The 26,067-nt window shown below is 35.7% G+C and overlaps 1 protein-coding gene across 8 annotated transcripts in view; it reads right to left on the bottom strand.

Moving 5' to 3' along the window:
* Positions 1 to 26,067, bottom strand: part of LOC149574861 (uncharacterized) — a 217,364-nt gene that overhangs the window by 114,262 nt on the left and 77,035 nt on the right. For 7 of the 8 annotated variants that reach the window (XM_089814698.1, XM_089814701.1, XM_089814700.1 and 4 more), the window contains 2 exons: positions 5,755 to 5,874; positions 5,461 to 5,571 (listed from right to left, as the gene is read on the bottom strand). In XM_089814698.1, the coding sequence (XP_089670824.1) occupies positions 5,461 to 5,571; positions 5,755 to 5,874 (231 nt within the window). The remainder of the gene's footprint in view (positions 1 to 5,460; positions 5,572 to 5,754; positions 5,875 to 26,067) is intronic. The other variant, XM_089814699.1, reaches the window with a different exon arrangement.

Below are 26,067 nucleotides of genomic sequence, written 5' to 3'. Positions count from 1 at the left end.
GGAGATTGTTGGCAATTTGGCTAGTAGAAAATGTAAGGATGATATGGGTTTTTTTATTTATGACAACATACACCTTATATGAAGGCAAAACATAAGATTAAGTTTTGGACAATTGAACTTAGAAAATTGTCTAAGTATAATTCAGGAAAATGGTGAACAATTATGCATTTTCATTTAGCGTCATTTACTAGAAGTAGTTGAGGTTATGCACAATTGAGTGAAGCAAGGTTATGAAGTAATAAGCATGTGTCTAAGAGCACTTAAGGATATGCGATGTATGGACAAAGTTATGGCGAGCTTTACAGGTACATGTTGAACACGAAGAACAAGGAAGATAACAAAGTAAAGGCATTTTGGTTAAAGGATTGTTTTGGTTTACCGAAACAATGACTTAACAAGGTTGGGATGACATCCTAGATGTTAACCCTTATTGAGCAAAAAATAATTTTGAATTTGGGAAACGTGTTAAGGAAATGAAGGCCGATTGGTTAAGCAACTAGGTAAAAAGAAGACACTTTTTGTTTGTAAGAAGTGTGGCATTGTATGTGATGTTATAATGTTGTGATGCGCACTTTGCATGATCAGTATTGATACAAACTTGATGTTAGTATTGTACACTACGGATGCATGATCAATTTTGTGAAGAGAACTACAAAGGACAAATTAGATATTGAAGATATCAGCACTGTCAGAAAGGTTTTTGTATCTATACCTTTCGTGTACATAATATATCATTGTATATGCATGTTTGAGCAATGGGATCAGCTTGCTACTTTTGTAATTGTAATACCAACTCCTAACAGGGTTGAGGCTTCTAACAAGGCCTAGTCCTCTTACAAAGATAAATACACGATATGGATATAATAGACTCCTAATAGGGCCAATATCTTTCACAAGATACTTTTGATTAGTGGATCTTTTTGTGGGTACCATCTCGACCAGGGTTTTCCCTTGGCCAGGGTTTCATTAGTTAACAAATAATAGTGTCATGAGTTGCATTGTGTTACTGTTATTTTTACTTTTCAGTTTGATCATCTGTGCATGTTTAAAGATCGCTAAAGGTATCCGTAGCTGGGCAAAAGTTTGTGGAATACATATTCACCCCCCGCTTTCAGTATTTCCTATTTCTAACAATAACTATTTAATATTATTGAGTTCAAATATATAAATAAAATTAGTATTGAGAATTGGATTTATCCTCATGTTATAGATTCTACCTTTTAAATAATTATCAAGCATAGTTTTGAATCTAATATAAATAAATATTATTAAAAATTTACAAGTCTATAAGAACTATTGTGTTAGTTATGTAGTGGATAGGGAGTGTGCACACGAAGAGGAGTAAATCGGTCGTGTTGGGAAAAGAGAATCCCAATGTGGAAAAAGATTTGAGGGAGCCCCAAGCTGACCATGTCAAAACTCGAGCAGCAGTAAATCTGCCATCCATTATGGGATCTGATACACAATGAATGTGAATAATATACAATAGTATTAAATGATGTTATGTACAATATGTTCAAGAATCAAACTCTAAAGATTTATATTTATATTCTAGGATCATTTTTAACCCACTTAGTAGAAAGGGTCGTCACATTTGCACTAGAAATTCAAAATGTGGGAGTTTGGAGAGAAAAAGCATGTGTGTTTTGCAATTAAAAAACCCATCTTTACTCACTTTTATTTGTGTTTTTTATCAAAAAAGCTTGGGTGGCGATTTCTAAGAGGAGAGCACGTGTTTTTTGACTTTTGAAAACCCACTTATTTTGGGCATTTTAAGCAAAAACGGGATTTTGGAGCAAAAAGTAACAAGATTCATCACCAAACTTAATGTTTTTTTGTCTCCAATAGGGTTGTTTTTGCATGAAATCTCTCAAGGGTCAATTTTGGCTCATCAAAAGTGTAGATTGATTTGAGAGGATTTGGTCACAAAACAGCCCAGTTAGGGCACGTTTTTGCCCCAAAACAGCCCCTTTTTGGCCATTTTCTTCATCAAATCCAAGCATTTTTCTTCTAAGGTGAGTTATTAGGTGTTTTTTATCATTTGCAGCTTGTCTATCATTCTTTTTAAGTTGCATTTGATGCCCTAGATGTCATTTTTAATATGCACTGCATATTGTACATTGCTTGGTCAAAATGGTTGCTATTTTGATGTATTTTTAATCTCCAACTTCTTACATTTGGAAAGCTATTAATTTTGACTCAAGAAGGCAATCATTTTGAAAATATCAAGTCAAGATTCAAAGTTATTCATTATTTAATTCTCATTCATGCAATCATTCTAAATCTAAAAATCTCTTGGATTTGCTTCAGATTTTGCACAGGGATTTGAAGAGACTTCTTTTCTTGTTTTTGGTGGAAAGAGGTAAAGTTTCTTGTGAATTTCATAGGGAAAAGTTGTATATATGTGTTCTTTTGTTTTTATTTGCAAATCTCTTCATTTCATTTTTAGATTTGCATTCTTGTATATGAAGTGTTCCTTCTATCTTCTATCTAAATTCTCCAAGTTGCATGTGCAAGTACTTAACCTTACTTTTATGTGCAACTAGGATTGCAAACCCCATTCTTGAAAGAAACTATCATAAAAAGTGAACTCATTTATCACAAGCTTTTCCGTCCAAAAACCCCATTTCCATGTTTACATGCACTCTAATTCATACTTTTATATACTGCTGCCACATGACTTTAAAACTCATGATGGTGGTTGCTTGCATGTGCTTGCACATTTACTTATAATAAAAACACACATGCTCATTATAAGTAGATGCTTCCATTCATTTCAACGCATTTTCCACATAACATCATTTTTGTCTACATATGCTTTCATACTCCAAAAACCCGTTTTTGGATTTTTCACCATAAAAATGCATGTTTTTGAGCTCAAGAATTTGCATCCATTCGCTGTCCTAACAGTTTTCACCAATTTCCATATGTCAAAATCCATACTTGTACATCAACAAGTATGCAATGGACTCATCCATGCTCCATTTTCTCACCAAAAACTTAATGTCCATTCATATGCACCCCGTTTTAAAGACATCCCCTATTTAAATAGTTGGTTTGACCTCAATTCCTTCATCCTTTATTGCTTAAAAGTCCTTCGATTATGCATGCAAATAAGAAAGAGGGACACAAGGCAAGCAAGATCACATAATGGAGCCTATAAGGAGGTGAAAAAATGATTACAAGCATTGAATGCTTTCAAGACAAAAATGGTCAACGAACATTCAACGAAACAATCATGCATATTCATATTCCGGTTTGAGATGCTTCCACCAAACCTAAGTACATCATTCATAAAGCATTCGTTTGGCAGCATGAAGACCAAAAAGGATGATATAAAAGAAGTCATGTCTTGTTAGGTACTTTGAATATTTTCATCATGTATTTGTAATTTGTAATTGACATATTACATGTAAAAGAAAAACAAGATTTAATTGTGTGTGATAGTATCACATGCAAAGTTGCAATATGTAATCAAATTGAGACTACATTAGGCATGCAACTTTGAATAAGTCCAAGTTAGTTATGAGTTTGCTTTTGAATAAGTCAAGGTGGTTAAGGGTTTCCCCCTTTTCTCTCCACCTTTCTCTCTCTTTATTTCCTATATAAAGGAGGGAGCTCATTATAAATAAATATCTTTTGGCAAGGCAAGAAAATTCTGTCAGTTTGTATTGTATACTCTAGACTTTGGGCTTGGATGTAGATCAGGTTGCTTTCAATAAAAGTGGTAGATTGTTTTGAGACTTGTGCCAATTCAAATTGTTATGTGACAACATTTTCTTGAGTTCATAGTAAGTTTTAATTGTTTGATTCAAGAGTGCTTTGGATTCAATTGTGCAAACTTTGAGATGCTTGTTGCATTCAAAGCCAATTTGAACTTTTGAAGATTGTGTTGCAAAAGGACAAATTATGATAGATAGTAGTGGCTCCAATTACTTAGAGCTGAAGAATTTGGGCTTTTGGGCTTCAGTTGTAAGTGTTTTTATTAGGTTTGAGAGTATCCAGTAAGAGACAATGTGCCTTACAAGTTATTCTACTTGAGTACTCATGAGACAAGCACGAGAGAGTTTGGGTTCTAGGTTTTGTTTCACAAAACATAAAAGAATAAAGTGTTGTCCCTGGTATTGTTCTTATGTCAATTCCAAAGTCACCAGTATTATCATAGCAACAAGACAATTTTTGTTAAGTTAGAAAGTAGTAGTTGTATGCAAATCATTCTTGCAAAAAGAGGAATTGATTAAGAGAACCACTTTTTTTGTAATTTCAGTTAAGTTCCTGTTGAAGCCACCTAGGGTAAGAAGGGAGCCTACACTATAGAGAAATCTCATGACCCATTGCCTAAAATCACAATTTTGTAAGTTGTGGTCATAGTGACTTATAAAAATTTAGGCAATTGTGGCTCAACTGCACCATCATTATGAATAAATAAGAGCCTTGTTCTTTGTGTAAAGATCTTTTTGGCTCTTTGTTTTCTTAGCTAGTGTAATATAAGTTAGGTTTAGCCTTATCATTTTTTTTTGCAACCATTCATAAGTCTTTGAAGGCCATAGAATTCAACGTATATTTCACAGAACAATAATGACATGTTTAGTGACTTCTTGTATTCCTCTGCATTGTGCTTCTGTCTTATTTGTAATCCCGTAAGTATTGGGGCTTCAAACCTGTTTATGTTTCAAAATCTGAAGTTAGATGCTGCAGATTATATTTTCTATATTATATTAGTAATCAGTTACTAAATCAAATACTATGGCATCTTGAATGCATGCTTCTATTCCTACATTTCTCTTTTCCTTTTTAGCCATGTAAAGCTCATTTTAGTTTTCCATCAAGACAAAGGGAAACCAGCCCTTATCCAGAAGTTGCTTTGAAATATCATTCTCTGCAGCTTCCCATTGGTTTGATCTACCTGTGAGTTATTATGGAACTAAACAGGCTGCTAGGATCCTTGACAGTTATAATACGCTGATCCTTTTAAGCTATTGATTATCATTGATTTTTTGTAACATTTTGCTTGCTTATTTTGGGTATGAATATCTTTCTAAGCTGTTCCTTCTTCAGTATAAAATAAACCTCTTACTAGCTATTGTACAACAGTACAACTATAAGCTTTATTAAACTTCAAATTGCCAGATCTTAAATACTTCTGTAATTCAGCTTCCAAATTTATGGATTAATATTCCTAAAAAAGTAGCAGATTCTCTTTTCACATAGCAACGATTGTTGCCTATCATTTCTTCATCATGTTATTTTTGGAAGATGCGTGTATTGATGTTATCTAGGGTTGATAGCATGATTAATATATAAACTACACATGATTGTTCTCAAATTAGAAAATGGAGAGAATGCTTGTAGAAAACCCTGATGATCACAAGTTATGTAAAACTTGACTGCAAAATATGGGTAAGTTGCAAGCATTCAATGATTTGTCATAGAATTCATGACTATCAAGATGATATTTACCAATAACATTTTCAAGAATAGCCTTGTTCCTAGTGCTGCAAGACGTGATCGTAAATGTGAATTGGATGCTTCATGGGCACACTGTATGATGCTATGCCCCTCCTCAAAAGTCTGCAAAAATAAAAAGAATAATGAACACATTGATATATTTATAATTCTATCTAAAAGTAATTGGCTAAGTTAAATAACCTTATGCAGGATTCCATTTTACATGGACTTCGCAATGATGAGTTCTCATTTGTTAGCTAAGATCTAATATGTAAGGGTCTACAAGAAGAATACTATAAAACATACCTCTACTAAGATTTCAGGATGTACAAAAGGATAAATTGGCTCAGGAAAGACAATATTTTTCCACTTCTGAAAATTGTATTTGAACCTTGTCAAATGAGCAGCCTCAAGTGTCAGATCTACCTGAAAATGGTCCAATTTGTATATATGAAACCAAGAAGTAGAATCAACTGTCAACTGGTTCGGGAATAAATAAACACATAACGTAACTAGCATAAAACTCTCATAACATTGTGTTTTATTTCGAACAAGCATGATTTTAGACTGAATTCTTTCTAGGTTGAAGTGTTTTTTATACCTTACATTTTTCCTCACATTCCTAATGTCAGCATTTTCTGTAAATGTCCCTTCTAAAAACCAGAAAAAGAAATCCTAACCAGGGCCAAAATGACATCCAAACTAAATAAGGGAAATCTTTTTTTTCATTAATGGGATATTTTCTTGTATCCCTCTAGCCTTGATTTTCCTTATATCCACATTCTTTTTCCCTATACCACAGTTAACAGTACAAATAGGATTTTACAGTAGTCATCTAAATTGTAACCCTGCTGGTTTACCTCCTGGAAACTCAATTTTAGATGTTTGACATTCCGTCAAACAGTTGTTGTGCAATATCTGAATTCTGATTGTCCAAATGTGTATGGAGTAGTTTGTTTGTATTTAAATGGTTTTAAATTTCACAAATATGCCAAGGTGTGTAATTTGAATGACAAAGTTGAAAGTAATGAATTACAATACAACCTTTCCCTTTCAGTACTTATTTCCCTTTAAATTTCCAAGCAATTATTCTAATGAAAGGAATACATAATAAGTGCACACAAATTATGCTTCAGAATTTACTCAAAACCTGGAAATGACTGAATTGATCGCTGAAATACACCAGATATTAATGCTGCTTCCAAACCAGCTTCTCCATGTTGACATGAATGCAGGAAATCTGATTTCTTGTAACTTTCAAAAACTGACCCAGAAATTAATTATGCTGCCACCAATTATTGGAAAAGGGCAATAAAAGGCTCGGCAATATATTTATCTCAAAAAAAGCTGCTAAAGAGGAAGTTGCAGCTCACCATAAAATAACTCCCAGCGCTTAAGGTTAAACTGATATGAATTGGTCACAATTTCAACCATCTATGACACTCGTCTGATGCTATTAGCGAAGCACAAATCAATGGATGATCTTACCAGCTCTATGCACCTTCAGACACAATAGAATTATAAATTCTATGTGCTCCAAATCCTCCAAACCCCAACACACAATCTGCTACAGACAAGAGATAATAAAAACCATCTTTCATGATACCTGTCCAAACCCAGAATGAAGGCATATAACCATATAACCCTAACGTTGTCAAGCTTCAGCTTCACACTTCACATTAATAATCGTATTTAGGCTTTTACAAGCTCCCACAGCAATAAACCATTAACCCATCGCGCATGATGCTTCATGCAAACACTTCTCATTAAATAATTAGCTTGACATTGCAAAACATAAGTCCTTCACACATTTGAAATAATAAAGTAAATAGGATGGTCCAACCCATGGTTGCCTATTTGTACTAGAGTTGCCCTAGTGGAAAAATTTGATGCATTCACATGGACATGGAATTACTTGTCCTAGTTAGGGTATGCAAGGATAGGTGCTCCCACTAGCCGGGACTTTAGCTCCTCGAATGCCTTCTCCTGCTTCATTCCCCACGTGTACGACTCTCCCTTTGAGTCAGCCTATCCCATGGGCAGGACACTTGGGAAAAGTTTTAATAAATCTCCTATAATACCCAATGTGCCCTAGCAATGATTTCACTCTGATGACATCCATAAGAGGCCCAATCTTGAGAATTACTCGCACCTTATTTGGATGTGTCTTCAATCCAACTTTACATACAATGCATCCCAATAGTTTTCCCCGAGGCACCACAAATCTGCACTTTTAAGGATTAAGTGCCAGTATAGCCTGTCAGCACCTTTCTATACATTCTGTGAGGGCTACAAAGTGTGTTTTCTGCACTAAAAATAGACCAATCATTGAGGAATGCTTTCAAGTTCCCAACAAACATCTTGCCAAAGATATGCAAGAAGATCCTCTAAAACATTGCTAGAGCGTTACAGAGTCCGAAGGGCATTTCATTGTACTCATACACTCGGTCTTCATGTACAAAGGCTGTCTTGAGTTTATTTTCTTCAACAATGGATATTTGGTTGTATCCAGAAAATCCATCCATAAATGAATAAATCTCGTGTCCTACAACTTCCTCCAAGATACTATAAGCAAAGGGTATTGGGAATAGATCCTTAATAGTAACTGTATTCAAACACCTGAAATCCACACATATCCTGATTTGGTTCCATCCTTCTACGAAATCGCAATGGAGGATACCCACTCACTCATCTGTACCCTAAATTTAATACCTACATCTAACATTCTTTCAATCTCATCATTTACCTGTGTTGCATAGTTTTTATTCATCTTGTACGAACACTTACGTACATGTACAACTCCTTGTACCAACAGAATTCGGTGGACACATAGCTCTGGTTGAACCCACTTCAAGTCTTTGTAGGTCCAAGCGAATACATCCTTGCATTCCATAAAAAATCGCAACTTTGAGGATGGGGTTCCAATCATTGCCTACCAGGATGTTGTTCGGGTTGTATTCACCCCCCTTGTTCATAACCTTCACTAAAGGCTCCTCATACTTGATTTTTTTTTCTTTATCAAATCAATGTGCATGTGTTTCCATTATCTAAGCCTCTCCTTCTCTATATTCTCCATACTCTGTATGGAGTGAATTCTTTTCTTCCCCTTCATCCACCTGCAACATATTGCAGTGGAACAATTCGCAAACCTCCATTTGCCAATGGAGGAGTCCATTTAATGAGTCCAAATCATCTTTTGAGCATCCTTCTATTTCTGAAACTCCTTTTCTGTTTGGTTCCATCTGTTGTTTCCCTTCATCAGCTTCTTCCTCGACTTTAGACTCGAAGGCAGGCATAAGGTCTTCACTAACTATTTGTATCCATTGGTCAATCATGAATTTCCAACTGCTTCTCCATCAACAAAGTGTTTCTTTTCCAGTCATGGTTCACCTTCACCTGTACCGACCAACCCCTTCCAAGGATAACATCATACCCTTTTCATTTTAGTAGTATCATCACGAAATCCAAGGCAAAGGGTTGTGTTCCAATCATTACCCACTGTACCATTAGGGTCTCGACGGGTTTGATGTCATGTTGATCGGTACTTACGAGTTGGAAGGTCGGCGGACATAGCGTAGGTCACCCCAGTCTCCTCCATGTTCCCTATGGTAGTATGTTGACACCGGACCCTTTGTCAACAATACTATTTGTCAAGATAGTTCCAAGGATGCCCATCTCTACCACTGTTGGGTGTCTTCTCGTATTTACCGCGAGTAACATCGGATCTTCCGTAGTCCTGAGGGAGTTCTCCTTCTTGATGGAGTTTTGATCTTCGTTGTAGGTTCCCTTTGCCTTTGGCCCACCTGACAACTTCAAGGATGGTGTCACATTCAATAGAGTCGTTCTCAACTGTGGTCTAGCAACAAGGTCTTTCAACTTGATAGGAATCTCATTTTGCATCACCTATCGTATGATATTTTGTTTTGCTTGACCCATTAGTGAGGTGTTGGCAGTGTCATCTATTTCTCTTCTTTCTACCACCATTTCCCTTTCTATGTCTGCTTTGGCTTCCTGCATCGTCCTCTTTTCAAATTCTCGAGTTCGAGTATGTGGCTTTCTTCACTTGTGCTCAGGTGATAGCTAACACCTTCTCCCATTACCTTCAATGTTCAGGAGGTTTACTCCAGGCCTTGGACACTTTGCATCATTGTTGTCTCTCGGACCACAGCATCTACATAGAAACTGTGGTACTTCTCCTCCCCTCGTGCAACCTCTTGCAAAGTGACCCTGCTGGTTACAGGTACAGCACTGGATCATTGGTCATCTACCTACATCGTATTGAATGCGACTATGACCCCCATTATTATTATTATTTCCACTACTTCCTCCTCGTTGGTTATTCCTGTAACTGCTAGAAGATGTCGTGTTGGTGTTTGTGTTCCGCATCCCCATAGTCATTGAGGTAGATTCTTCCTATGTCAACAAGCCCTGTTGATGCCCCCTTGTTTTCATATTGTACAGACATTCCTTAGTAGAATGACCGGCTATTTGGCAGATGTCACAAAATTGTTTCTTTGCGCAAGAGCCCTAAGTGTGACCTTTGCAGTCTGCACACCACAAATCCCCTTCGTCAGTTCAGCCAAAGCTACTTTTCATTGTTTTGAACTCCATCATACAAAGCATTTCTTTTTGGAGAGCTTGAATTTTCATATTTGACTCTTCATTGCAACTTTCTCTAGAAGAATCATCGTCATCATTATCTGATGATTTTCACTTCTTTTTCTTTGTTGTCTTGCTCTCACGCTCTATGTCCATTGCTCTATTATAAGCATCCGTGTAGGATGTTAGTGGAACAATCTTCATCTTCCTTTGAAGGGCAAGCTTCAATCCTTCCATAAGCCAACGTTTCTTCAATCCGTCAACTAGTGGGCTTTCCATCTTCCCCACTAACTCTTTAAGTTTTCATCTGTATCTACGGATGGTTTCGTCCTTCACTTTTTCAATATTATAAATCTCGAACACAATTTCATTGTCATCTCCAAGTAGTTGGAATTCTATCTGAAACTCCTCCTTTAGGTTTGCCCATATAGCCACCTTTGTTTTGTCGACATTCAAGAACCAATCAATGGCTAATCCCCTCAGGATTGCTCAAAATTGCGTTACCCAGTCATCTTGATTTGTCACCCCATTGGTTATCTAGATCGTCTTACATATTTTGCAAAGCCACACAGGATCTTTCCCATCAACCATGAACTTGGGTAGTTATTGCTTCTACCCCGCCATAGTGGGTGGCATAGGTATTGGTTGTGTTGGTACCATCAAACTCGGTGTCCCAGACTTGGAAATGTTTTGTAACCCTTCACTTGGTGTCCCCGAACCACAAGGAGTGTCTAAGCCTAGTAGGCTACTTTGATCCTTGTGCCCCTCTGTCACTTCAATACTCATGGCGGCACTAGTATCCTCTACTTCTCTAGCCCCAACTTCTCTCTCCCTTCTTCAGGCCTCCCTTGCCTCCGTACGTGGAGTTAAGGTCAAGTTTCCAAGTAAACTTCTTGTTTCTTCAATGAACTCTTCCTCACTATTCCACTCTTTGTCATGGCAAAACTGCACGCCGTGTTCACTACTTATGGCCTCACCTTCACTGATCCCCTCTACTAGTCGTCCTTCAGCGATCCTCCAGAGTCTTTGCCTTCTTTCAACTTGTTGCTGCAATAATATCGCTTTCTGAGTAGCCTCTCACTCCTCTATTTCCTTTTCATATTCCTATTCTTATTTAATCGATTTGGCATAAATGTTTCCCTTATTCATCCACAAGAAAGTAACAACACATGATAAACCTTGAAGAACAATTTACTCATTTATTTTTCTACAATTCATGTCACTTAGGACATAATCATAACAACGTGTTCTCTTTATTCATCCTCCCCTTCAAGATTCAGATCATATCTCCTCTGCAACGGGATTCATTTCTTCCTTGCAGCAACAAAGTTCCTCCCTTTCACAGTAGCAATCCTCAAAGACTTGTGTCATTGGTTTTCGTAGTTGATTTCTTCTCTTCAATTTTGGAGTGCCAAAATGTCTGTGCAAGCAAGCGTGGGAGATGACACATCAATTGGTCAATAGTGGAACTTACTCCAAACACGTTCCAGACAACACCTTCGAGGATCACTTCCCATGCGGCTTCTTTTCGCACGTGTCTCGATAAACGCGTGTAGTATGTGTTTAGGGGAAAAGGGAGGCACTTTAATAGGATTGTAGGTCTCCCTATTTCTGAGTGACTAAGCCATTCAAATATGTATAAAAGGGAAAGAGGGGAATTTTCAAATATGATTCCACTTGTGATCCAAATTAGATTAGCGAGAACCCAAAAGAAGAAGGCTACCAGTACTAAATTCAAACTATAAAGAAGAAAGCAATACAAGGAAATGTACTATTTGGCCCTTAATAGAATAATGCAAATGTGAAATTGAACTAATTGTTTAAATAATGTAAATCTAGATGTTGTGTGTACAATTAGCCCAATTACGATATAGCTCTAGAGTAAAGATATGAAGGAAAATAAAATATGAGAGGCTCACCTTGAAATGCGTAGAGGAAGATATATTTTGGCTTTAAAACTCGCAAATCTGAATTGTTTCTGAATATTCGTCCACGAATCTCGAAATAAAACGACGAAAGGAACGAAACCCAAAATTTCTTTGAAAAAGGGCATTGTAGGACTAGGTCAACTTTGAAGGACGTCCTACAACCAAGTTGAGGTAGTCAAACAACCTGAAACTAACGTCTCTAAAAAGCTCCCAAAAAGTAGGTTCCAGATCTGTAAACTTCGACTGGTATCCTGCAAATCAACACAGAAAAGAAGGGTTTTGTGGTTGGGGTTTGATGAGGGCTTGCCTTGGTCAAGCACTAGGTTAAGGAACTAACTGTAAATGAAAATTAGTAACTTTCTCTTTAACTATTTGTTTGCAATGCATCAAATCAGTCAAAGAAACTTGCAAACCAATATTATTCTGAAATTGTTGAATGAAAACATTAGCAATAGTTTGAAAAGAATCAATGGAATAAGGAGGTAGAGAGGAATACCATTGCAAGGCTCTATCCCTAACAGTACGTGGAAACAACTTAGTCATAAGCCTATAGTTGTGAGCAAAATCACTACATGTAGTCTAGAAAGTTTTAACATGAATCATGGGATCTCCCTTACCATTATAAGTCTCAAGACGAGGTACCTCAACATGTTGTGGTATAACAAGAGGAAGGATATCTAAGGAAAGGGGATTAACAATGTCACACGTAGGAATGTTATACTCAGATTGAGTGAATTGAGCCACTTGTTGTTGCAATGCAGTGATGGTTTGAACCAAGCTACAAATGGTGGGATCAGAGGATGCAATAGTAGGCATAGATATATTAGATGTGTTAGGAAAATTGTAAGAAGCGAAAGGAAGATGCAAAGATGTCGATGGAGGATCAGAAGGAACAAGTAAAGGATTGGAATATGTGAAAGGAACCGCATTATATGAAGGTAAAGAGGAAGGTATAGAAGTAGGAGGAACAATCGCGGGAAGTGAAAGGTTAGGAAGACCAACACTTAAAGGAGTGGACACTTGTGTAGAAGTCATCATAAGAGGTGGAGCATATGTAGGAATGCTAGAAAGAGTAGTGGAAATCAAAATGGAAAGTTCAATGGTTGGGGAAAGAGAAGGATATCCTAACTCTTGAGAACATTTCGTCAAAGGCTTAGCATGAGTATTAATAAAGAGAGATATACCACGGAGATAGAAATTTTATTATCATCATTATTAACAAGCTTCTTAATAGCCTCAATAGCAGCAACACTATCGGCATTTTGATGTCCTTGCACAAGCAAAGTTTCCAATTTATCAAATTCATGAGAAAGCTTATCAACTTGCGAAGGAAGAACTCTTTAAGGCTTCATCTTCATCATGGGATGAGTCAGAAGAGTTATGCTCCATTATAGGATTGAGATCTTGAAGAAGATGTTAGTGTCATCACAAGTCCTAGGGAGAAAAGAAGATTCATAATCAAAGGAGCCCATGAGTCTACGGCTTCTCCTAATAGGAATGCTATAGGTTGGACTTGGTGTAATTAAGCTCATAAAAAGGAAAATCACAAAAGGAAACTCTAATGAGATCTAACCATACAAATGTAAGAAAAAACATAAAAAGAGAGATCTAACCACACACAAAATATAGCTAAATCTAACTCTAAGATCAAAAAGAATGCAAGGGGTAAAGAGAAATAAAAGAGATCATAAGAAAGAAAGATCTAACTCCAAGAAATAGGGTAAGATGTTGGGTTCACCAAAAGAAGGTAAACACCTAAAATAAAACAATCTAACTCAAAAATAAAAAGGGGACAAGTCAGGTTCACCAAAATGTTTAGTGAAAATATGGAAGCACTTTAGATGTAGGCCTCCACATTTCAGGCACTACAACATTCAAAGATATGATATGTGTGTATGAAAAGGCAGAATCTCCATATATGATTCCTCTTTGAACACAAACTAGATGAGCAAGGCCCAAAAGGAAGCAACGCCAATATTGAATTTGAATTATGAAAAGGAATGCAATATAGGGGAAAACTCTCTTTGACCCATGTGCAATAATGTGTATGCAAAATTGAAATAATTGATTAAATAATGTAGATATGGATTCTAAGATTATACAATCAGCCCAATCAAGATACATATCTAAGCTAAAATTATGAAGAGAAATAAGATATAGAAGACTCACCTTGAAATACGTAGAGGAAGTTGTGTTTTCTCTGAAAAGCGCAGATCCAGATCTGTAACACCGGATCCTTGAACAGAATGCAAAACTTATAAACTGATTTTTCAGCCAAGGGGCAGTGAACAAGTCAACCTGGTTTTAACTATTTCAAAACAGTTTCCATGAGGTCACCGTGTTCTCCGGGCATTGTAATGAAGTCAACCCAGGTTCTCTAGAAAGCTCTCAAAAAGTTATTTTTGGATTGTATTCACAATTTTGCTATCCTGCTCCTGCACACAAAATGTAACAGTTTTTGTTGTTTGGTGGATAAGGGCTTTCCTTGGTCAAGCCCTAGATTGATGAATCAACCTTAAATTGAGAAATGTAAATATAAATGACTGGAACAAGATAAATGTAAATATTCACCTTGCTTGTAGAAACCCTTGTTAATAAGGATTTTGCATTGTTGTATGTTGTAGATGTTGAGTTCAGTATGCAAAAGTAGGATATCTGCACGAGTCACAATGGACCTGTTGGTTCCCAAAACCACAGATTAGAATCCTACGAGTCTTGCCAACTCGATGCTGGGATACCCAACCGGTTATGGCCAACTTGACAAGATCAACCAATTTGATCTTCTGCACTTCTGGCTCTGCGAGGCCAAGGCGGGTGTACCTGATCCTAAACAAATTACTCCAATCCAAGATGCTTATAATAGATCGATTAGAATTTGAATGTAATGAAAGTTTCCTAGATGGCAAGGATTACAAAAACTTCAAAATTGCAAATAATGAACTGAGAATAATAAATGAATATATGAATGTTTTTAAACTAAGAATAAGTATGGATTAATGCAACAAATGAATATATTAATTCTTCAAAGGAAAGATATGAAATAATTGCTAGCATATGGATTATGAATTATGAATAATATAAAGACCAGTGCCCTTACATCCCAAATTTTGACCTAATTTTAGATTTGCTCATAGTTGTTAGATTGAACGGATTTTTCTTTCATAATCATGTGAAGTAGGTAGTCATTTATATCCGTTGTATTAACTGTTAATGAAGATGGTCGTTATCCATTATTTGTCATGTGATGTTTAGCAGTTGCTTGATTTTAGAATTATGGTTAATAATAAAATTCTTTTAAATATTTATATGAAAATTATTATGGAACTTGTTATTATTGTGGAAGTATTTCACGGGTGATTGCAGGAGAAGATGAAGGGGGGAGGCATTGCTAAACAGGATCAACGGAATGAGATACTAGCTTAGTCCAGTCATCAGGATTGACAGGTATGACCTTAAATTGCCTTAGTAAGGACCTAGTGACTTGAACTTCAGGACACAATTGAAGGACCCGCATGAGCTATTAAATAAATAATTTAATTAAAATATAATATGTACTTAAAATATAATATGTACCTCAAAGGATTTTGAATGATCTTTCACAATATTCTTTTAATATATACCTATGTACGTACACAGATATAAATATAAAGTGACACCATAATATTATTTTCTTTATAATAAAATGATACCACCTCATTAATATATCTACATGTACGTACATAGATATACACCATAATATTTTTTTTCGATTTATAACCTTCAAATCTTCTTCCATCCTTTTATTCTTTTCTTTCTTATTTGAAACCAATTGAACACTTGGCATTTTTAATTGGCATTCACGAGCCAAGATATTTCTTTATGTTACAGCTTCTTGGAGGCCAAGGAGTCACATTAACCTTTTATTTAAGAAGTCGAGAGTGAGAGGCGAAAGATATCTATTCTTTCAAGCACCTGACTTCCTTTCTCAAGTCTGACTCCCTCTCTCATTTCTGACTTCCATTCACCACCCAATATCCTGCAAATATCTTTCGAAAAAATTGCCACCATAGCACTACCAACCCTTTTTGTCTTCTAATAGTCTTGTTTGCAAAAGACGTGATACATTTTTACACTGGATTTTTGCACCTAAAGAATGTTTGTGGAGGGGTTGACTCATAGCGGCCAGCTAGGCTCATATTTTCTTTTATTTCCAGATTGTCTTAGGTTACGTAATCAATCTTGTTCAAAGTATTGTTGTATATTTCCTTATCAATTGCTACTTATTTTCCAATTTTCATAACAGCTAAATTGTAGTTATAATCCTCTTCAATATCATCGGATAGAATCTCTTAAGAAAGAGTTATTTAAGTGCAACAAAATCATGATTTAAATATACCATTTGGAAATCAGAATCAATGATGTTTCTACTAGTCTTCAAGAACATATTCTTTCAAGTCACAGTTTGTGATAAGCTGAAAAACATATACTATACAATGAATCATTTGAGAATCAATGGACAGAGCTGATTGCTCTAAATTTTCAAGCACCTAGGACTCACCAATTGTATAGCCATGGAAAAGGTGACGAGGTGAGATGAAATCTACAATGACACGGAAGTGAAATCAGATATGATAAAATAAATTAAATAATTTTTACTTAATAGCTCATGCTTGTCCCTATTGTTGTTCTCCTGTTGTCAAGTCGAGCGATGGTGATCGGGTCATTGACCCTATCAGAAAATCCTTGGCCAAGGTTGTTTAAAGGCATGTTTGTCATCTATGATCACTTGATGTCAGTGTTGCCAGTTATTTAGACATGTCCGTCCATAACTATGCGGACATTCTAAACACCAGAATGCTCAGGTGGCTAGACTAAAAGTATCCCAAGCCTGATCACGGGGTAGAGAGGGCTCTTCTAATTCAATAGATTGTGTGAAGATAAGTATGGTCCGAGGTTGGGAGGTTAAGCCTAAGTCTGTAGTAACCCCAATAGGTTATAACTTCTTCAAACACCCAAAATCTTTATACTTCAGTTGTTTGACATTTCGTCAAACACTTTGCAAGCAAGCTCTGATACCACTGTAATGGTCCTGCTCAATGCTGACCTTAAAATGCTGATTGAAGGCTCGAAGAATTTTGTCAAACACTTTGCATACAAGAGGTCATATGACTGATATAACTTTTCAGATTGCTGCAATGATTCTTGTTTCGATTTGCATCAAAGAGAATGCTTACAAAAAGACTCCAGATTGTCTAAACAATGACCTAACATGAATGTGCAACTAATTTTGGCAATATTCAATACAAAAATGTGACTTAAACTACTTGCAATATGCAGCTACAGCAACTAGTAATTAAGACATATATTTTGGATGCAACCTAAGATGGCATTAATATAAACACTTAGTATGCAAAATTATAACATTATTTATGCCAAACAGAGAACTTACAGCCAATTGACATTTTGTCAAACAATTGGCATGCAAACTAATAAGATGATCATCAAACTCTAGGTTTGCAATATAGATAGTCTAAAAATTACAATGCTCTTTCAATTGCAAAATCCTAGCCTTCCTTTAATACCAATAATGCCAAATGGCAAACAAAGACAAATACAATATGAAAATAGTAAAGTGCTAAAGCTATATTTTGTACTCAGCTGAAAACCTACATTTCTCAAAAAATATGCCAAATGAGAAGTGAAGAACCTAATTGTAGATGGCTGCAATAATTTACTTCAATGCTGCCCCTTCTGCTTTGCTTTTTTCCGAACTACTTTTTCCACTTGCTTTTTTCCGGATTGCTTTTTCGTTTTGTTTTTTTGAACTGTTTTTTCAGATCCGCTTTTTTGAACTGCTTTTTCGGATCCGCTTTTTTGAACTGCTTTTTTTTCGGGTTGCTTTTTTCAGAGCTTTTTTTTCGGATTTCTTTTTCGGCCTGCTTTTTTGGTTCTGCTTTTTCGGCCTGCTTTTTTCGGACTGCTTTTTCGGTCTGCTTTAAAATGGCTTCCTATAATTTCAGACCTGCTAGAAATGACCTCCAATAATTTCGGCCCTGCTAAATTTGCCTCCTAAAATGCTGAAATGCTGAAAATGGCCTTAGGCCCAATGATGCCCTAGCTAAAGTGACTGAAGTATCACCTCCAAATGTGCAACCCTTCAGAAGATATTTCACTTCCTCAGTTATGCTAATCCAAGGGAGTTTTCGTTCCCAAAAATCAACTGACTATCTAAAACCAATTGGCTCCACAATAGACTATGTGACTAAATCACAATTTAATGATAAGAGAGAAATAAACAACTGGATGATTAGAATGAAGCCCGGGGTGCCTATTTATTCTTTGGAAACTTCTAGAACATTATTTTATTAAGTGACTATAAAATATTTTATAATTCAAGTCACTTTATTAAATTAATTAAATATAAAGTTACCTTTTAATATTTATTTATTTGATAACTTTATAAATAATTAACTTAATACCACTTATTTATTTAATTAAAATAATTAATTAGTCATCTTCATAAAATATTCATTATTTTGGACAACCTAATTAATTAAATTAATTAAATCAAATTGCCTCCAAAATGGGGACATGACAAAGTCAATGTTTCTCCTCTTACCGAGAGCCGAGGCTTGCACAACCAATTAAAGACTCACCGGGTAATACTTCTATGTTTTCTTTTCTTCTTTCCATGTTAAGCATTTACTTTACTTGTATGTAGAAAAAGATAGTTAATAGTTATTTCAGTTAATCGTTATTTCAATTGATCATTGATATAGTTATTTTAATTAATCGTTATTTCAACTGATCATTGATATAGTTATTTCAGTTAATTGTTATTGTAGTTATTTCAGTTGATCATTGATACAGTTATTTTCAGTTAATCGTTAATTTAGTTATTTCAGTTGAACATTGATATAGTTATCTCAGTTGAACATAGTTATTTAGTTAATCGTTGATAGTTCAAACAATTAATGTCCTATGAAAAGGAATTTAGTTATCTGTTCAATAATTGCTAGGTAAATCTCTTATAAATCGTCTTTGTTTATGTTATGAAAAACCGTTTGTCACAAGTGCTGAAATCAAAAGGGCGATAGAGTCAATATTGTAAGTTTAAAACGTACAACTTTATAAAATTTTACGCACGTCAATTATAAACAATTTAGTAATCAAGATGCGACAGATCAAATATATGGACACATTCTAAAATAGTCTAGAATGTATTTTAACTCCTATGGTTGGGAGACAAACCAAACACAAATATAGGAACAATTAAATATTTCACTATATCTCTGATCGATTTTAAAATGTGATAATTGACCCTGTCCACTTATCTATCATATGAATTATTTATAGAATTCAAAAATAATTATAAAGAACCAAACTTTATAATATTTCCAACTCTAAAGCATTATACATATAAATAAAATGAACATTCTTACTGGTTACACCAAAAAATGAAAATGCAGTTAAGGCACTCATTACGGATGATCAATCCACTGCAATTCAATCTCAAGGTCGCATTTAAAAAATTCACTCAATGATTTAGTATCCACAAGCTTAGTTCAACTTTCCATTTCTTTACCAAATAAAAGAATAACATATATCAATAGTGCGTATAAATTGAGAATGTAAAAATTTGTAGGAAATTGTATATGAAAAATTAATGGTCCCTTGTTTGATTTTACATCTATATTTATAAACAATGAAAAGGTGCATGGGTGAATAGACACACCCATTCGGCACCTAATACTATAATCCTAGAGGATTACAAACTTTATTCCTCTGATAAAATAAGGCAATAATCCCAAATGTTTCAGGATTTAATAGATTTAATAGGCAACTGCAAACTATCAAGGAAAACTGCGGAGCCTTCCATACTACAATGGAAATAGTGATGATGCATCTCCCATTCTGGAAATCACATTGATTCAAAATATGAATATGCTTCAAGTCTCCATGTTCCAAATTCGTGCAATCTTTCTCCTTCAGCACACACCTTCATTAGACCATCTAAACACATGAGCGATGTGAGTGCTGGTGATGCTTTCATGAACGCCCAGTATCAAAGTTAAATCATGACAATGATAACTTCCGCTTGTGAAAATGAAATTCACTGGCATCACGTGTCTTCTCCAAAATCTCAGCACAGGAGTATGTCCATTCTCCTTGCACCGTCACAAGCATAAGCTCGTGTTCTCCAGTCTGCCGCACATAACCTTTATGCTTGGTGTCAATAATAAAATCGAATACAATGTTATGTTGCTTCCATTATGGAGAAATGTTTTCCATGCTTCTCAAATCTGTGCTTGTCGTTTTATAAATTTCCATCACTGCTACACCCACATATAGCAACTGACATGGATTATGCAATGGTATTGCCGCCTCTATAGCAGTGCCACTGTTTGAAAACACCATTATATACGTACTTTTATGTATATTCTGCTAATGCACATATATATAATATGTCTTGTTTAGGCAAAATATATCCCTCTATTCTGAAGGCTCCTGAGGATATAAAAGAGGCATATCTTCATTGCTTCATAAATTTGATGGCCCATGATTTAATATTGATATGCATTTTCTATGGTTATCGGTTCTAAATTTATTGCAGAGCACATGGCATCTCTATGCAAAGCCTGGACACCAACCATCTCCAATAACACTTCCATGAACGCAATGGACTTCCAACGCAGTGTTTGTTTGAATTATGTATAAATCATTCCTCTGTCAACGTATAACTCTATGGACCTGCACCAAAAGCAAGGCATCATTAGACATATATTACTGAGTAATAAATGATAACAGAAACGTAAGTCCATGCTCAGGTGGCTCTCAAAGATTTAGCCATAGAGTATATTATCCTCCTCACATCTATTTGCTGAATATATGACAGGTATTGGGCTCTGTCTACCCACATCTGCCTCTCTTGCTTGCTTTTTAAGAGGCACATAAATTTTCTATTGTTCCTATTAATTGCCGACTGATGACGTTGATGTTTGAGGACAATCTATATTCGAAACACCCCTACTCTTTGACCAATTCCTCACAACGACCAGTCTATGCCTGTATACATCTGCCATCTTAACCTGACTTGTAACAGGTATATATCTCCTGCATATGGCTCACGATCATAGGAAATGTTAATCATCATGAAATGAATGCACAGGAAACACCAGTGGTATGATAGAACCTTGGCTCCAAACATAACGTTGTTGTACACAAGATAATGACTTTCCCAATTATTGTATATCGGAAAAAGTCCATTGTGGATGTTTCTGACTTTATTGTGACCACTGGTTAATGCAGAAAAACTCTTCTTTGCTGAGTGTCAATTTCCAAAATTTGTAAGGTTATGATTGGTCCACCTTTACATACACCATACTCTACCTGTGGCAAATCCGCTTCATCTGATAGTAATGTTTCCTCAATTAATTTGTTAATGTCACGTTTATCTAATTGTATCTGGAATTTCAGAAACATGGAGAAAGACTGTTGTCTCAGACAGGAGCTGTAGAATATTGTCAAGTATTGCAGATAAGGCTTCAATAGAACTGGAAGCCAGTAGGTTCCAAATATAATTATATGTTATTGCTGTATATTTCTATATCACAGCATTACTGTGATTGTAGTTACTCTTTGAGTTCTTTAATTCCCATGATACAGTTACTGCCATAAACATATTGGATACTAAATCTGGGTGCTTCAATATTTATATTTCTGGTAATCACTATGTCTCAACTCTTCTGATTATTATGCAATGTCACTATCCACTGAATCACTATTTCTAGTCCAATGCTGCTCTGTTCTATATTTTCTGTCGTATATTTGTACTCATATACTTGCTCCTTCTGCATGATTCAATATATTGCTCATTATATATGCACAACTTTTATTTTAACACAATCTGATATACCAGTATTCAACATTAATTCTGGATATTTATTTCCAGCTTATTCCTAACATAATTATTGATTTTGATCAATGATTTAGGTTGCCCATGAATTATAAGATTGGTATAATTTGCTGCATATATTGTTTTGGTGAATGATATTATTAAAAAACTCTTATGGCTTGCTTTTATTTCTGATTGTGATCTCATACAACAGCTATCCATCTCAAATTATGCGTCTAAATAATATGCATACTCAAAAGTCTCCATCATATTCTGATATGTCTTGGCATTAATGAAAATATCTCAACATGAATCTCCAACACTATTTCTCAAATGGAGGTCAAAATGTGCAAAAATTAGGGCTCCATCAGGACCTACCATAACCACATCACGGAGTTGTGGGTGTAAATATAGCATGCATCAATGAAGAAGACGATGAAAGCCTTGATGTAGATCTCCTCCCTTGATGGCCAACAATATGCTAGATCTTGAAGAGGAAATGCTCACAAGGAATCCTTCAATGCTTGATGAAATCTCCTTTGCTTCAATGCTCGAATGCCTTGATTACAAAGTTTGCACACTTAATGTCATGAAAGTGTAAGATGTAAAATGAAGTCTCCAAGTTTCCTTATATACTAGTTTTTGTGCAGGAAAACAGTACAAGCTGACTGGAGAGCCAAAGTTAACAAATTGGAATCCTGCGACCTTTCAGGCCCTGAGCCCCGCAATCACTGGGGAATGGGTCGACCTCTTCTAGACTAGGTTGGCCTATTCCCAGAGGAGGGAAGTGGTAGGCCATCGAAAGCTCAGGAGGAAAGCAGAAAGATTCGACAAAAGGGTGGAAGAAAACAAGAGAAAGAGGGCACCGAGCACAATCCATCCATGGTCCAGGAAGTCACTATAAGACGGGTGCTAAAAGGTTCTAAAAGATAAGTGTGTCCATTTTAAGACGGTACACTATGCTGAAGAAGAAAATATTTCTAACATTTGTGTTGAAGTTGATCATACTGTTGAAATTACTTTGTATGTTAGAAGGAACAAGAATCAATGGTTGATTGATAGTGGTTGTTCTCATCATATGACTGGAGATAAAAGTAAGTTGGTAACACTTGACAAATATGATGGTAGTACTATTATATTTGGTAATGATAAGGCAACATCTATTGTTGATAAAGGTTCAATTACTTATAATGGAAAAAATAACACTAACAATGTTTATTATGTGAAGGGCTTGTGTCACATTCTTTTAAGAGTCGGACACGTGTGTAAGAATGGTTAAGAAGTTATATTCAAGAATGAAGGTTGTGAGATCAAAAAGAGAACTAGAGAAACAATTGCAGTTCAAAAAAGGACTGGAGGAAACATGTACCAGCTTGAAGGAGCTATAGAAGGATCTTTAATATCTTGGGTTGATGACAGTTGGCTTTGACATTGAAGGATGTGCCGCATAAATTTAGGCAATCTGGTAAGAATAAGTTCATCACATGCAATTAGAGATTTATCTAGATTGCGCAGACTGAACAATGTGATTTGTAAGCAATATACAGATTGAAGGACATTTCACTGGACAAAAATTTCAGAAAGGAATCTATAGATAACAACTTATACTACAAGATCTATTCAGATCAGATCCGTTGTGTATGTTGATGGTATTTACTATTATCTTTGGAGGTAAGGATGAACTATGCAAGAGATTTGTAGAGGAAATGCAAAAGAAATTTGAGATTATGATTGGTGAGTTGAGTTTCTTTCTTGGATTGCAAGTAAATCAAAGTAGTAAAGGAATTTTCATTTCTCAATCCAAGTATGTCAAGGAATTATTGGAAAAGTTTGGCTTGGAGAATTCCAAACTGGTATGTACTCCTATTGTTACTGGTTGTAAGATGACAGAGGAGGATGATTCACTGAACAAAGATGCAACCAAATACAACTAATGATCGGAGGATTATTGACCTAACTGCTACTAGACCAAATATTATGTATACAGTATGCTTAGAAGCTAGATTTCAGCAAGAACTAAAAGAAGCACATGTTATGGCGGTGAAAAGAATCTTCAGATATCCAAAGAAGCAAATCACTTTGGTTTGTGGTATTCAAAAGATTCAGATTTTACTCCGACGGCTAATACAGATGTGGATTGGGCAGGATGTGTGGATAACCGAAGTACTTGTGGAGGAGCTTATTTTCTTGACTCTTGGTTAGTTGCTTGGTCGAACAAGAAGCAGAACTTTGTAACTCTATCAACTGTTGGATCAAAATATATTACAGCATCCTAATGCTGTCAGGTATTATAGATGGAACAGACTTTGAAGGAAATATGTGTTACTTTTGATGAACCAGTTTTAATAATGTGTGATAATACCAGTGCTATAAGTATGTCTAAGAATCAACTGCGGCATTGCAAAACAAAGCATATATCTATAAGGTATCATTTTACCAGAGAGAAGGTGTTGGATGGTGAAATGAAGATGGAATATGTGCCTACAAGAGCAGATAACTGATATATTCATAAAACCTTTATGCAAGGATACTTTTGAGTATCTCCGGGGGAATCTGGGAGTTCTACTCATTCCTAGTGTTCACTAAATGCACCCGTGTACATTGGTCCAGTAATTTGCAAGCTTATTCTTCTATGGATCAGTGCATGGCAGCTTCCTCTCAAGGGGAGCAGAGTATGTTAGTAAGGGGGAGTTCTTGACCCTTTGTCATTGTTGTCAAAGGGGGACAAAGTTGAACAACAACGAACCTTCATGCTGATATTCTTTGGAGCTGTTTGCTTTGTTATTGATGAATGTTGCCATCAATAACAAATTGGGAGATTGTCAGAATGTGAAATTGATGTTATTCATGTTGTCATTAATGGTTGTCATTGATGTCAAGTTGTCAACATATCTTATCCATGTTCACGTTTTGGTTGTATCATTTGATGTGTATCAATAGTCTGTGCATATTGGTAGAACTGTTCACTGAATTATGTCTTTTAGATGTTTATCCTTATCCTTTTCAGTGATGGTTCTACTTCGTGTGCAACAGATGTGTAATGTCCCCATTCTTAAGTTGCAGTTTAATGGATTCAGTCTATCATTGGGCCCTTGTAGGCTGATACTGGTGTTTAGAGGACCTTGTTGTGGAGTTATTAGGCTCTCCAGTGGCCAATGGTGAGTTTTGGCTCTGTTTTGAGGGACTTACTATTATAGCAAGTCAATAGATGGTTCTAATGAACTCATATGAGTTAGAGGAGTTAAATGATGTTCTCAGTTTTTATTTTTGGCTTTTGTTTTGGGCTCCAAGAATTTTGGAGGGAGCATCTACTTTTAGTAAGTTATCCTGTCAGATTCATTCATCGTCTTTCTCCATAAGGATAGCTTGTGTACTATCAGATTTCAATTTTGATGCTTCTTCAGTCATTTGCACAAGACCGCTGAATTATGATTATTGAGGTTGCTATTTTTGTTGGTATTGTGTATTGGTCACCTTAGTGTCATAGCTCGTTGGAACCAGGTTGGAAAGTTTTAAATCTTGGAAACACGAAACAATGACCTTGTGTGTCAAAATATCATGATATTGATGAAAAGGTCATTTTTGGAACCAAAGGGAGTTAATTAATTATATTATTCAAATATGTGCTAAGTATAAAGCAAAGGGGATTTAAGTGGTAAGTGTAGTCATGAAGACCCTTGGCGTTGAGTGTAAAGAAAAAGCCTTTCCATTAAAATGTTATAAATATAATGCCTTGCAAGGATAGAATCATATCATTGTGCTTTGCATTTTCTTGAAATTGGAGAAGTGATTGAAACAAGGATTTCAACATTGTTGGAGAACTGTGAATTCTTTGCCATTTCAGCACTTTGAATCTGTGAAATACCAGGTGAATTGTGCACTATCTGTTGAGTATTGGTCTGAGGTTTATCTGAGGATTGAATGGAGTTGTCATATACCATTCAATTAATTATCTGGTCTGCATTTTTTAATCTAAAAGTGAAGGGTTTGTAAAAGAGTTATCATAGCTGCTGCTGTGATTTAGAGAAGAGAATAATATTCAGCCTGGGTGGCTATATCTACTGCTGTCACACATTGGATTGGGAGCATAAAATAAGCACTAGGATTATAGTTGGGCGGACATTTGAAGAGTTCCATACTAAATTACATTGCTGGCATGAGTTTGGCCATCGTATAGGCTGTGTTTCATCTACAGCAGCATCTCTATCATGCCTGCAG

Source organism: Cupressus sempervirens, chromosome 2 (assembly GCF_028749045.1).
Source record: "Cupressus sempervirens isolate cs-2001-9-10 chromosome 2, ASM2874904v1, whole genome shotgun sequence".
Lineage (NCBI taxonomy): Eukaryota > Viridiplantae > Streptophyta > Pinopsida > Cupressales > Cupressaceae > Cupressus > Cupressus sempervirens.
Note: the sequence above shows the minus strand (reverse complement) of the source record. Positions and strands in the feature narration are given on the sequence as shown.